The following is a 13675-nucleotide window of genomic DNA, read 5'->3' as shown; positions in this document are numbered from 1 at the left end:
AAGCGATTTGTAAATTAGGTCATCTACATGGATTTCTGAATTAATTTTGATACAACATGGAATGATCATTTGTAATTTAGGCTAGCCACAAGGACCAATGATATAATTTTCTAATAAAATAAATACTTGCTTTTCATATGAGATTTTCAACTTCATTAGCTACTTGTATGTTGTTATTATTGTTATTACTGTTGTTGTTGTTGTTGTTGTTTTTGTTGTTGTTGTTGTTGTTGTTGTATATTAACTTATAAAAATCAGTTTTTATTCACAACATAAAAACATTAATGATATAAAATATTTTTCAAAAAATTAATCTAATAATTTGGGTTCCAGCAGTGGTCTGGCGGAGGCCCATCAGTGGTAATGGCCTGGTGGTCTAGGGGTAGCTCGGTGATGGTTCGAGGATAGATTAGTGGTGGTTCGGGGTGTCTCGGTGGTGGTTTGAAGATGGCTTAGCGGTGGTCCAGAGGTGGTTCGAGGGAGGCTCGACAGTGGTCTGATGGTGGATCAAAGGTGGTTTGATTGTGGTCAGAGGTGGCTCGGTAGTGGTTCGTTGGTGGCTCAATAGTGGTCTGATGATGATTTGGTGGTGGCTTGCGGGTGGTCCAAGAGTGGTTCAACTATGGTTCGGGGGTGGCTCAGCGGTGGTCTGAGGTGGCTTGGTGATGGTCTGGTGATCGCCCGATGCTGGCTTGGTAGTAGTTCGACAGTTTGAGAATGAGAAACTCAAACTCACAAAATGATTTACGAAATTTTAAAAATAAAAATAACTTTTTCAAAATTCAAAAAGTTTTTTTGGTCAAACTAAAAACATTTTTGGTTTGACTATTATTTTTTACTGCACCAAACACTGAAAATATGAAAAATATTTTTCTAAAAAATATTCTAGACCAAAACAAACCATAGATTCTAATTTCGATACTCTAGAATTGTTTCTTTTAGAAGTATTAAAAATAAGTTCTACAAACAAACACAAATATTCCAAATGAAAATATTGAACTACACAAAATAATTATGTTCATTTTCAAATATGTATTATAAACAATAATTATAATAATTATTTTTACATAAAGAAGTTTTTCAAGATTAAATTGACAAAACTCTATTTATATGGAATATGCTACAAGATGGATTAACTGAATAAGTGATATTATTTACTGAAAATGATTAACAAAAGTTAAATACAAAACTTGATTAGTAATTTTTTATCTTTAAAAATTAAAAATAAATAGAAAATTTATATTATTGTATAAAAGTTAAAAAGATTGTATTTGAACTTTTGGTTTTATGCTTTGATTTAGGATTAAATATCTTATTGATACTTGAATTTTAAGTTTTTTTAAATTTAATATCTGAATTTTTATTTATTTCATAGGTGGTACCGAGTTGTGGGTAAAAACCCGTTTGTTACTTTTGTTATATTTTTCGTTCAAATATTAACTGCACGCCACATGTCAACTGCTAAGGTTGACACGTAGCAGCATATAAAAAAATAAAAATCTTTAAAAATTACTTAAAAATAATAAAATTTTTAATTTTTTAAAAAAATATAAAAAAAATTGTAAAAAATAAAAAAAATAAAAAATAAAAAATAAAAAATTTGAGGGTTTGCCCATGGGGTGGTTTGGCCACCCCCAAGACCCAAAATTCATCATTTTTTTTTTTTTTTTCTTGCCATGGGTTCGGCCCCTCCAAACTGGCCAAGGGGTGGCTCTCTCTTCTTTCTTTCTTTTTTTTTTTCCAATTTTTTTTTTAAAATTTTATTATTTGTAATTATTTTTTAAAGATATATATTTTTTTTATATAGTGCCACGTGTCAACCTCAGCGGTTAACACGTGCGCGGATTGTTAATATTTAGACGAAAAATGTAACTGAGATACTGGATTTTTACCCTTAACTTAGGTACCACCTATGAAACAAGTGAAAATTCAGGTACTAAATTTAAAAAAACTTAAAATTCAGATACCATAAGGTATTTAATCCTTTAATTTATGAGAAAGATTATAAATCATATTTTTAACTTATCCTGAACTGATGTGTCATATATATATATATTTAAAGAGTGATTATCATTGCGGCATGGTAAAATGGGATAAAATACCCTTTTGTTTTTACATAAAGAAGTTTTTCAACGCCATTTTTGAGCTTTGGTTTTGGTTCAAGGTTAAGACTAAAATATGAGACAAACCCTCAATTTAATTTCAAGTCAAGGATGCAATCAGCGGCGCCGCTGTGAATAATAGGCCATACACAGCACGCTGAATCAACGGCATCACTCGACTCACCGTCACCGACAACAAATGGCCGAAGCAGTTCTCTTCAACACTGCTGAGGGTATCATGAAGAGTTTGGGCTCTCTTGCTCTTCAAGAGATTGGGTTGCTCTGGGGTTTCAAAGATGAACTCAAAAAGCTCGGGAACACAGTTTCCACTATCCAAGCTGTGCTTTTGGATGCGGAGGAACAGCAGGCCAAGAACCACGCGGTCAAAGATTGGCTTGGAAAGCTCAAGGATGCCATCTACGAAGCCGATGACTTGCTGGATGACTACTCCACTCAACTTCTACGGCAACAAGTGATGACTCGGGATAACAAGGCAAAACAGGTAAATTCACATGAATTTATGAATTTATCACAACCTCAGTGGATTTTACCCTCCCCAAAATAATTTCTAAATTCAACACCGTTATTACCTATCATTACATAAGTTATAATACTTGAAAATAATTTCGAAAGAATAAATTCACAACAGCAATTTTTTCATTATAATGTTAAACACAACTATTCATGAAAATCTCCAACGGTAGGGGAATTCTAAAACTATCAGAATGATCGGATCCGAAAGAATGATAATAAATGGAAGAACCCAAAAAAAAAAAAAAAAAAAAAAAAAAAAACTTAAATTTACTACAATGACAAACATGATCTTCATATGTTCCTTAATTACACGCATAGCCCAAAAAAAGTTGTTTCTTTTCAGAATGGACCGTACTAATATTTGGAGGTATTACAGGTACGCATCTTCTTTTCTAAATCGAACCAGCTTGCATATGGCCTTAAACTGGGTCATAGGATCAAGGCAGTTAGGAAGAGACTTGATGACATAGCAGCTGATAGGATCAAATTTCACTTTACTGAGCGCCTTCTAGGGACACAGTTTGAGCATAGGAAGAGAGGTGATACACACTCTTTTGTACGTGAGGAAGAAGTCATTGGGAGAGAGGGTGAGAAGAAGGCTGTTAAAGAGCTGTTATTTGATTCCCATGTGAAAGAGAACGTTTCCATCATTCCTATTGTTGGGATTGGTGGACTAGGCAAGACCACGCTTGCTCAATATGTGTTCAATGACGAGGAGGTTCAAAGACATTTTGATTTAAGACTGTGGGTGTGTGTCTCTGATCCTTTTGATGTGAAAACTATTGTTCAAAAGATCATAGAATGTGTGACTAAAAGAAGATCCGAAAGCCTTGAGATGGATTTGTTGCAAAATCAGCTTCGAGCAGAAATTGAGGGGAAGCGATATTTACTTATTTTAGATGATGTGTGGAGCGAGAATCGTGGTACATGGTTGAACTTGGAAACACTGTTATTGGGTGGCCTGAAGGGAAGCAAAGTTTTGATTACTACACGTAGCAAAAGAGTTGCAGAGATTACATGCACATTGTCACCGTTTTTTTTGGGAGGTCTATCCGAAAGCAATTCTTGGGATTTATTTAAGAAAATGGCATTTAAAGACAAAGAAGAGCCAAAGAATCCAAAGCTAGGAGAAATTGGAAGGGAGATCGTACAAAAGTGTGCACAAGTTCCCCTTGCTATAAAGAGCATAGGGTGTCTATTATACTTCAAAAATTCGGTGGATGATTGGTTGTACTTTAAAAACAATGAACTTTACACAATAACTCAACAAGACAATGATATTCTCCCAATACTTAAGTTGAGTTATGATCATCTCCCGTCACAATTGAAGCAATGTTTTGCATTTTGTTCGTTGTTTCCAAAAGATTATGAAATCGAGGTGGAGGTGTTGATTCAGCTATGGATAGCTCAAGGCTTTCTTCATTCATCAGATGGAAATAGACATCCTGAAGATATTGGTCACGAGTATTTTATGGATTTGCTTTGGAGGTCGTTTTTCCAAGACATACAAAGAAATGTATATGGTGACATAGAAAGATGCAAAATGCATGACCTTATTCATGATCTTGCACAATCAGTATCAGGGGACGAGTGCATAATTTCAAATCCAGATGCAGAAAAAGTAGTTGAAAGAACTTTCCATGTGGCATTTGATTCTTTAAATTCATTACCAGATATTCCAGCTCCCTTGCTCAAGGCAGACAGAATGAGAACGCTTCTTCTGCGTCTTCCAATATTTTATGGATACGGTTGGTTAGTACTTGAGGGGAATAAGCCAGTCTATGATACACTTATTTCAAGTTTTAAATGCTTGCGTGCCTTGAATTTGAGTGGATCAAATATTCAAGAAGTGTCGAATTTAATTGGCAAGTTAAAGCATTTAAGATTTCTTGATCTTTCTTGGAATGAAGATATCAAACTACTCCCCTCTTCCATAACTCAATTGCAGAATTTGCAAACACTAAGACTTGACTTTTGTAGTGGGCTTAAAGAATTGCCAGAAGACATTGGAAATTTCATCAGCCTTAGACATCTTACATTTAATGGGTGTGACAGCTTGACTCATATGTCATATGGACTGGGAAAGTTGACTTCTCTTCAGACACTGTCGTCATACATTTTAGGGAAGAAAGAAAGTTATGTCTCCAAAACAAAGGGTGGGCTAGGCGATTTGGATGGTTTGAATGACTTGAGAGGAGAATTATGCATCAAGGGTTTAGAGCACTTGAGATCATCTCCATTAGAAGCCAATGCTGCAAACTTGGAGAGGAAGCAATACCTTCGAGGTCTGGTATTAGAATGGGGCCCTGAAGCTTGTGACGATAGTCATAAGGAAATTGCAAATGATGAACACCTGTTGCAAAACCTTCGGCCACACCTAAATTTGAAAGGATTAGATATATATGGGTATGCTGGTATGGGGTTATCTAGCTGGGTGTCCTCGCTCTCAAATTTGGTTTTTATTACCATAAGCAATTGTAAATGGTGCAATCATATCCCACCATTGGATCAATTCCCTTTTCTCAAGCGTCTTAGTCTTACGTACTTAAGTGCACTGGAGTACATAAGCAATGATGGTAGTGACGTATCGTCTTCGTCCCTCGAAAGTCTCTGGCTTGAGAATTTGCCTAAGTTGAGGGGATGGTGGAGAATGGGGGAAGCAGTAACAGCAGAGCATGAGCATGAGCAACATCATTATCTTCCATTATTCCCATCATTTCCTTGCCTTTCTTCTTTACATATCGTGGATTGCCCTATGATGTCCATAATATCAGCCGCAACAACCAAGGCAGCACCAGGGAGCCAAACAACACCCTCCTCTTCCTCTTCCCTTTCCACTCTCTCCAAATTGAAGTCTCTTCGTCTTGGGGGTTTAGAGGAACTTGAATCTCTGCCAGAGAAGTGGCTGCAAAAACTCACTTCTCTTGAGACTCTGAAGATGTGGGGGTGTCGTAAATTGCAAATATCCATGTCTCCACTCTTTCAACATCTCATTGCGCTTGAAGATCTATGGCTTTCTAACTGCAGGGAACTTATCAGCAATGAGGATGAAGAGGGCTCACAATGCCTTGGACCTCCAACACTTCGTCATCTATATGTAGAAAATGTTACAAGCTTGGTGTCTCTTCCAAGGGAGCTCAGACATGTTACCACTTTGCAATGGCTTGACATTGAGAATTGTCCTACACTGAGGTCTTTACCGGAGTGGATAGGCGACCTCACTTCACTTCAGACGCTTCAGATCCTCGATTGTCCAAATTTAATATCACTGCCTGAAGGGATGCATTGCCTCACCTCCCTACGTCATTTGACAATTGCGAGGTGTCCTCGCTTGGAGGAAAGATGTGAAGAAGGAATAGGAGAGGATTGGCCAAAAATTGCTCACATCCCCAACTTTTCGAATCAGCGGTTCTTCTACTAATCGTATGGAATGGATCCATAGCCTAATGCACCAATTTTTCTTCAGGTTTTTAAGTCACTAATTAGACAGTAATTTATATTCTACAAATGGTAGCATGACAGATTGGGTAAAAGACTTATGATAGACTATGGAGGTCAATTCCTTCCTAAATTTCAATAAAAACTTGATAAATTTTTGCATAACTCTTGAGTTTTCTCATAATCAAATTCAGATTTAGACAGATTCTTATTATTATTTTTTTTCCTGGAATCTAACTGCAACTCTCTGTTCATGGATTGATTTTACCTTCTAACTGTATTCATTGGGAAATTTTGAGTTATTGTTAGTTTATTATTTGGTTTTTTGATGGTCAGAGAAACATGCATAGAAAAGAATCAATTCATGAAATGGGTGTGAGAATCATTGGGGGATTTCTGCATTATGCTCGGATATGTTAGCTTCACTTGTAGACAAAACAATGGACACTATACAGAGCACTTCCATGATGAGGAAGTTTGGGTGAGTAATGTTGCATGAATGACGATGAGCTGAGCTGCTGAGCCGCTGAGCCTGTAGAAAGGGGACATTCAGTTAACCATATTTTGCATTTTTATATAGTATTCTGCCTACAATTTGGTGACACTTTTTATCGTCATTTAGAACTTGAAAGATATGATCCAGAATCAGTTGTCCTTAAAAACCAAGTAACAAGTATTTTGCATTTGCTGGTTCTTACACTTGCTTGAAAGAATTTTAACCCCAAAAGACAGCGTGAACTTCTGTATTGAAGCTTATGTATGATGCCCTTGAAATTGATAGAATGGGTTGGGGAAATTGACAGCATTGCTTCATTTATTGTTATACTATTTTGAAGATCCATTGATGAGGCCTTTGGGCACCACATTGAAATACCTTATTCAATTTTTTTTTTTTTTTTTGTTATACTTAAGGTTAGAATAATTTGTTTTTAAGGCATATAGGTGAGGAATTTTCATATATATAATTTTTTGTAAGACTCTTTATGTTATTGTTCTTTTAGGATTTAATGTCTTTGAAGTAGTGTGATTTTTCTTATTGGTTAACTTCCACCTGGAATTCAAATGCCTTCTAAATGGACCTCACTATAATTGAACAAAGCTTAATGGATGTCGGAACTTGATAATCTAATCTTTAGATGGCACAGATCTGACACATATAAGAGTGAAGCTGATTGATTAGCAAGTACAATCTAAATTTCTGCCTAGTTATAAGTGGCAAAGAATGTGAGGTTTTCCATCTTTGTGTTTCTTTTCAATATCTTAGATTTAACACGACATTCAGCTAATAGTAAAAAATTATACATGCATAGCTACTTTTGGACTGTACTTGACATAACTATAATAATACTCATTTGCAATGAATGAGTGGAAGAGGTTTGGTTGGTTGGACAAGAACTATATTATGTGCTGATGGAATTCTTACCCCTTTTTGGCACTGGATACCTTCCTTGCTTCCCCTATTTGTACATGAATATTAATTTTCAATGCTATGCCCATCTTTCTGAGTTCAAAGTGAGTGTGTACATCAACAAAAGAGGTGTAGTGTGAGGCACAGAAAAGGGAGTGATTTTATAGGGCACTCAAATGGATATTTTGGTTTATATCTATCCAATTTACATGTCTGTGTTTAAATTTTTTGCTTTGCCCTCTTTTCAGGTTTACTTCGGCATGCTTGATACCCTATTGGCTTCTGAAAAATTTCCAGCAGAATACTGTGAACACAGGGATGGTTGTTAGGTAAAACATCCAGACTTCTTACCTTCAAATTCTTTACTAATCTTATCAAGCTATCTTTGTTTGTATTCCAGGATATACTGTGAAATGATTAAGCTATCATTAGTGTGGGTTTTGCAGATCCTATGATAGCAGTGTAATTAAGGTTGATTCCAGTTCCTACCATTCAACATCAAAATTGTGAGGGTATTGGCTTTCCCTTGGTCTTATTGGATGTGTACCTTTGGCGGCTGCACCAACTATACATGGGTTTTTGTAAAGTCAAATTCCATTAAAAATTGTGAAATTTCAGTAATTAATTTTTCAAGCTTACTCGGTTTTGTTTGTTATATATACCTTATTTGTAGAACTTTAAGATATTCTTTTGTGGCAGAATAGTGATAAGAGAAATTGCAGTTTCAATTGTATTGTTTCCCTCTCGTGTCCTTCCTAATGATGTGGCTTTTAAAATCATCACTGTGTTTGTAATTGATCATTATTGAATTTTGATCAAATGATGATTTTAAAAGCCACCTCATTAGTAGAGAGACACAAGAAGATCCTCTTGTAGAATTACTCATTTGGCAAACCAAGAAAGTGAAGTGATGGAATGTTTTTAGAATATTGTGGTTGGAAAACCAAATTTGGCATTGGGCTTGTAATGATCTTCTCAAATATCAGGAGGATCTGAAAGTTGAAGTGGTAGAATGCTTGACAGGGGGAGGATCTTGAGGTTCTTGTGAAGAGGGTGCACATGAGCAATAGGATTCTCTCCGGTTAGTTGTATAGGAGGGTATTTTGATAATTTCACATTTAGTATTTTGGTAATTTCACACAATGTGAAATTACCAAAATACTTCCCTGTATAACTAACTGGGAGGTATCCAGGTCCCACATCATGTTATTTGCTGAAAAGGACTCCAACTTTTATATCATTTTGTATTTTTCATCTCGGTTTCCATACCAATCTGTAACATGGTTCCACTTCCTCTTGGCCGGAGATTGTCTTTTTACTCAACTTGCTCCCTACTTGAAAATGTGAAGTAGCTCTAAAATGAAGCCACTTTTTTCCAAGAGTAATGCCTCGCTATTTTTTCCAAGAAATTATGAACTCATTTATTGCTAAGAGTAATGCCAAGCGGCCACGGGTGAGATGAGCAATGTTAGGGACCATCTTTACATTCTCCCAAAGTTAATATAGCATTTAAAATTTCTATTGGATCAAAATTTAATAGTGATCCATCTCAAATTCAATAGTAATTTAAAAAATCACATCAATTTTGAGAAGATAGAAAATGATAAAAAGATATATAGTCTCAACTCCCTAACATTACTTTAATTATCTTTGTAAATAATTGGTCTATATGCTGGATATTATGACAATATGTCAGCTTCTTCCTCTTCTTTCCCTCCACCCCTCCACCCACCCCCCCCCCCCCCCCCCCCCCCTCTAACACAATTGACCAAAAAGTCAAAAGACAATGCTTGTATTATGATCAACAATACTTTTTAACCCTTAAATTTGTCTGAGAACTATAGTCTTAGTTAACGTATTTTTTGATACATATTACCTACAAACGTATGTCCACTTGTCAGGTTCACACCCAGAACTCTGAAGGATGTAGATGGGACATACTTCCTGTTTATGTGCTTGCAAGAAGTAAGGAGTTAAAACAGGCTACACACTTAACAAAATCACATATTACTAGTGTTTCAATTGAGTCATGTCACAAAATGTTAACTATATAATCCATAAGTTGGGGTCATCTGCTGTTGGAAATAGTGCAACCATGTCTCATTCTCAGTGTCATTTGATTTATTCATTGGACTTACTGTTGCTGATGTTGCACTAGAAGAACTAGAAGCGCCATATAAAAAAAAAAAAAAAAAAAACACTCTTCAAGGTTTCAATCTGCCTCCTTTTTTTTTTTTTTTTAGTTAATATGCTTCCTTACCAAGCTTAACAAATGAGGGGTTTTTGTTAGAATATAAGATATGATTCCATAATAGGTGATTATTCATTATAAGATAATTACCTTATAGGATTATTATAATTAACAAAGTTTGTTATAATCAAGTTTGATTGATTTGATTACTATACTTATTTTTATCTTTCTTTACCTCATTTCTCCTATAAGTATGAGTATTTTGTATTGTAAATTTTATAAAAGAATGAAAGCAAGATGTAACCCTTTTGAGCTTTTTCTTAAGGCTAATGCTAAGGAGGAGCACTTTATCTGGAATTCATTCGGAAAAAGTGTTGCTCTATGGCACATTAAATTACAAATGTGCCAAGGAGCAGCATTTTTTTCAATGAATTTCAGCAAACCATCCTAAAAATGTCTTACAAATAGATGAGTGTTATCCACCGGCATATGTCACATCATAAGGGAGGATGCTACACTTGTTACAAAGGGAGAGCCAATTCAAATCCTCAAACTGAATGATTAGCTTCTAATTAAGGAATGTCTAGCTATTAATTAACTAGAGAATCATATATAGCATGTTTGTGGGGAGCATGCAATTATACCATTCAACCTTAGAACCTTGAGGCCTGTTGTTTCCCAAGGTCTTTTGACTAATACCTAATATTAGAATATGATTTGCAGTGTCGTAAAGTTAAGATGTTAGAAAGTGATGTTGATCGATCGAGGTATATAAATGGTTATGAAACACGTTAAACTCTTTAATTATGCAAAATGCTTGAATAAATTATGTTCTGTTATGATCCCTTTTAATTATGTCAATGATTATAATCATAAATATTAATTATATTTTGAAATTCAACATGCTATATATTGTGAAACGTCATGTACGGATGACGGACGCATGTACAGTATAATTTATAGCCAATCATGGCACAACAAGCGGATGAACAGGAAAATGACGTTTTATTCATAGGGAGTAATTCTAAAATTAAGACTCTTGTCTTCCTCCTCCTCTTCGTCGCTCAAATTTGATGTCTCAAATTTCAGTTGTTAAATCTTATCATCTTATCATCCAAGTGACGCAAAGGTCAAAAATGTGGGCCGATAGCCCAATTGTACGCTCATCACGCGGTGTTGAAATAATTAAGATATATAGGTATATTTCATGATTAACCAAAGTCCAACACGCATGTGCTTACAATAATATAATAATTTATTATTAATCAAGTTTTGTATTTACCTTTTGTTAATATACTATTTTCAATAAATAATATAACTTATGCATGTAATCCATCTCGTCACAAATAGTCTATTTGGAGAAGTTTTGTTTTGGCCAAACCACCCCAAACAGAAAAAGTGAGCTTGTTTGGTAAGTGATTGTGAATTGGAATATTTATTTGAATAGTAGTAAGAAATGATTGATGTGATATAAAATTTGAGAATGTTTTATAGAAAAGTGAAAAAGTTTTGTTTTATAGTGAATTTTTTTAGTTGAATAATAATAAAAAATTATTGATGTGATGTAAAAAGTGTAAAAAAAATAAAAATGTTTTTTATTTGATATTTTGGGAGAAGTAAAATGAAAATGAAAATTTTGTGGATGAGTTACCAAACAAGCTCCCAGGTAATTTATAATATATGAAAATTCATTGGTTTTTTATTTGATTAAAATATATAATCTTTAGGTGATGATCCCAGCTCATCTCTCACGAGCTGCATCTCTCACGATCCCAGCTCATCACTCTCTCGGGTTCTCTCTCAAAATATCACTCACGATCTCATGTGTCACGGGTTCTCTCATGGGCTGGAAGTGTGTGCGTGATGGTGAGAGACAAAGGGAAGAAAGGAGATGGGGAGAGGGGTTGGTCTGCGTGAGAAACAGGGGAGAAAGAGGGGGAGAGTGCGTGAGATGGGGAAGAGAAAAGAAAGAAGAAGGGAGGGACGTGCGAGTGAGGGTGAGAAAATGGGGGAAAAGAGAAAAGAAAAGAAAAGAGGAAGAGAGAGGGAGAGAGAAGAGGACGTGTGGTCCAAAAGAAAAGGGGAAAAAAAAAAGAAGATAAGGGGCCATGTGTCATCTTGAGATTGGTTGAGAGAAGATAATATAATCTTCCCTTAACTAATCCAGTGGCGACATGTGGCAAGCTAAGATTTCTTTTTATTTAAAGCTTCCATCAATTATTAATTATAGAAGAACCCCATCTTATTTTATTTCCATCATTTATTAATTAATATTTGACCACATATTTAATCAAACTACAATCTACTCATACAATTAATTATTTATTCAATTAGGACCCGTTATTATTATTCTATTCTTATTATTTTATTTTAAACTAATTTTATTTTCTTAACATAAATATTATCACTTAAAATCTAATTATTGGCCACAACGAATTAATAAATATAATTTATTAATTGTTAAATACCCTATTTATTTCTTGATCTTTACAATAGGGATATCAAACTACTCCCCGCTTTTATAACTAAATTGCAGAATTTGCAAACACTAACACTTGACTATTGCACTTCACTTAAAGAAACAAATACAAAAGAAACACTCTAAGAAAAATACATAAATCCATTTAAGCCTAAATAATCTTCTCTTAGTACAATAGAATTCTTATAGAAACACTACATAGAAGCCCATTTAAATAGGTTCTGAAAACTGAAAAACAAGTCAAGAATGGATTTCTAGGCGGTGGTGTCCAGACATGTATCAGAAAGTAAGCTTTCTGTGAAGCGTGTCTGGACACATTGCCTTAGTGTCCGGACATCAGTATGAAAAACTTTTTTGAGTCCTTTGTCTTGCCTTCTATGTCCGGACATGTTGTAGAATAGTGATTTTTTGGAACTTGTGTCAATTGGTTGTCCGGATATGTGAGAGAATAGGACTTATTGTGACTTGTGTCCGCTGAGCTGTCGAAGTTCCAAACATACTGAGAACACAAACTTACTACCAGTTGTGTCCGGACATGACTTCTAGCTGTCCGAACACTCATCAGGGAATCTGGATTTTCAGGAACAAAATATTTTGGAGAATATTTTCTAAAGAAATGCTCTTTCCTTCTTGATAAATATTCTTGCAATATTTTCCTTTCCAGAACTTTCATTTATTGGTAAATGTACTGCAACATATTTTTGAAAATCTTCTAAGTGATCAGTGTCTCAGTTTCAACAACAATACAATAACCTTTTTATCAACAGAATTTAGCTAATAACAAAACCCAATACGTTTTCCCTATTTACCAAATTATGGCGAGGCTTTAGTCGCGTGTCTAGCAGTTTCCCTTGCAGTTAATCTTGAGAAATTTATCATTGAGGGTGATTCTCAAGTTGTCATTCTATCTCTGCAACATCCCCAGAACCCCCTTGATTGGCGTATCTCATCATCTGTCATTTTAGACATCATTGACTCTCTTCCAGTCTCCAACTCCTGGAGCGATAAAAAAGTCAAAAGAAGTACAAACTTCTGTACCCATTCAGTGACACATTGAGCAGTAACCAGATCATTTTCTAACCGCATACCCACTGCTCTCCCAAACTCAATCACTATTGTAAATGGGAAAGATCCGCCCCCTATTAGGATATTAAGTTGTTAGTTTTTTTTTTTTTTTTTTTTTGTGAGTACATAGTAAAAAAACCAAGAGAGAGAGAGAGAACAAACTTATGGAATAAAGAAGGTGGAGGGGGAGTCTTTTCCAATACATGGAGGAAAAGATGTGGATAAAGGGGAAATGATGAGAATGTAGCGAGAATGAATTATAGTTGCGATCCAATTTGCCACATGGTGGTTATAGAAATTTGCACTTCGATTAACATAACTAGCTTTCCAGCTAACTATTGGTGGGATGGTGGAAGCAATTCTCCAATCTGTAGTAATAGTAAATTTTTTTTTATTTAAATAGTAAAAAATATATTGATGTAATATAAAGTTAAAATGTTTTGAAATTAATTGTTTTT

General features: G+C 35.0%; 2 protein-coding genes across 6 annotated transcripts in view; both read left to right on the top strand.

Annotated features, from left to right (window-relative positions):
* The window catches only part of LOC133860715 (putative disease resistance protein RGA1), a 79453-nt gene that overhangs the window by 10196 nt on the left and 55582 nt on the right, over positions 1–13675 (top strand). The window lies entirely within an intron of this gene.
* LOC133860714 (putative disease resistance protein RGA3) lies at positions 2131–8210 on the top strand. 5 transcript variants are annotated; one of them, XR_009898916.1, is made up of 4 exons: positions 2131–2604; positions 3013–6059; positions 7731–7811; positions 7929–8210. XR_009898916.1 is itself a non-coding variant. In XM_062296295.1 (3 exons), exons 1-2 carry the CDS (start codon positions 2302–2304, stop codon positions 6055–6057), a joined length of 3348 nt encoding a protein of 1115 aa, XP_062152279.1. In that variant the 5' UTR covers positions 2131–2301; the 3' UTR covers positions 6058–6102; positions 6411–6933. The 5 variants fall into 5 exon arrangements, 1 of the variants encoding a protein (XP_062152279.1); XR_009898917.1 differs by having other exon boundaries at positions 7915–8210; XR_009898914.1 differs by having other exon boundaries at positions 3013–6102.

The sequence above is a fragment of the Alnus glutinosa genome, chromosome 2 (assembly GCF_958979055.1).
Source record: "Alnus glutinosa chromosome 2, dhAlnGlut1.1, whole genome shotgun sequence".
Lineage (NCBI taxonomy): Eukaryota > Viridiplantae > Streptophyta > Magnoliopsida > Fagales > Betulaceae > Alnus > Alnus glutinosa.
Note: the sequence above shows the minus strand (reverse complement) of the source record. Positions and strands in the feature narration are given on the sequence as shown.

Bases quoted from the DNA above. Each gene is read 5' to 3' on its own strand.
- LOC133860714 (XM_062296295.1), top strand. From the start codon at position 2,302: ATGGCCGAAGCAGTTCTCTTCAACACTGCTGAGGGTATCATGAAGAGT. The intron at 2,605-3,012 runs GTAAATTCACAT...GAGGTATTACAG, and splicing joins GGGATAACAAGGCAAAACAG to GTACGCATCTTCTTTTCTAA.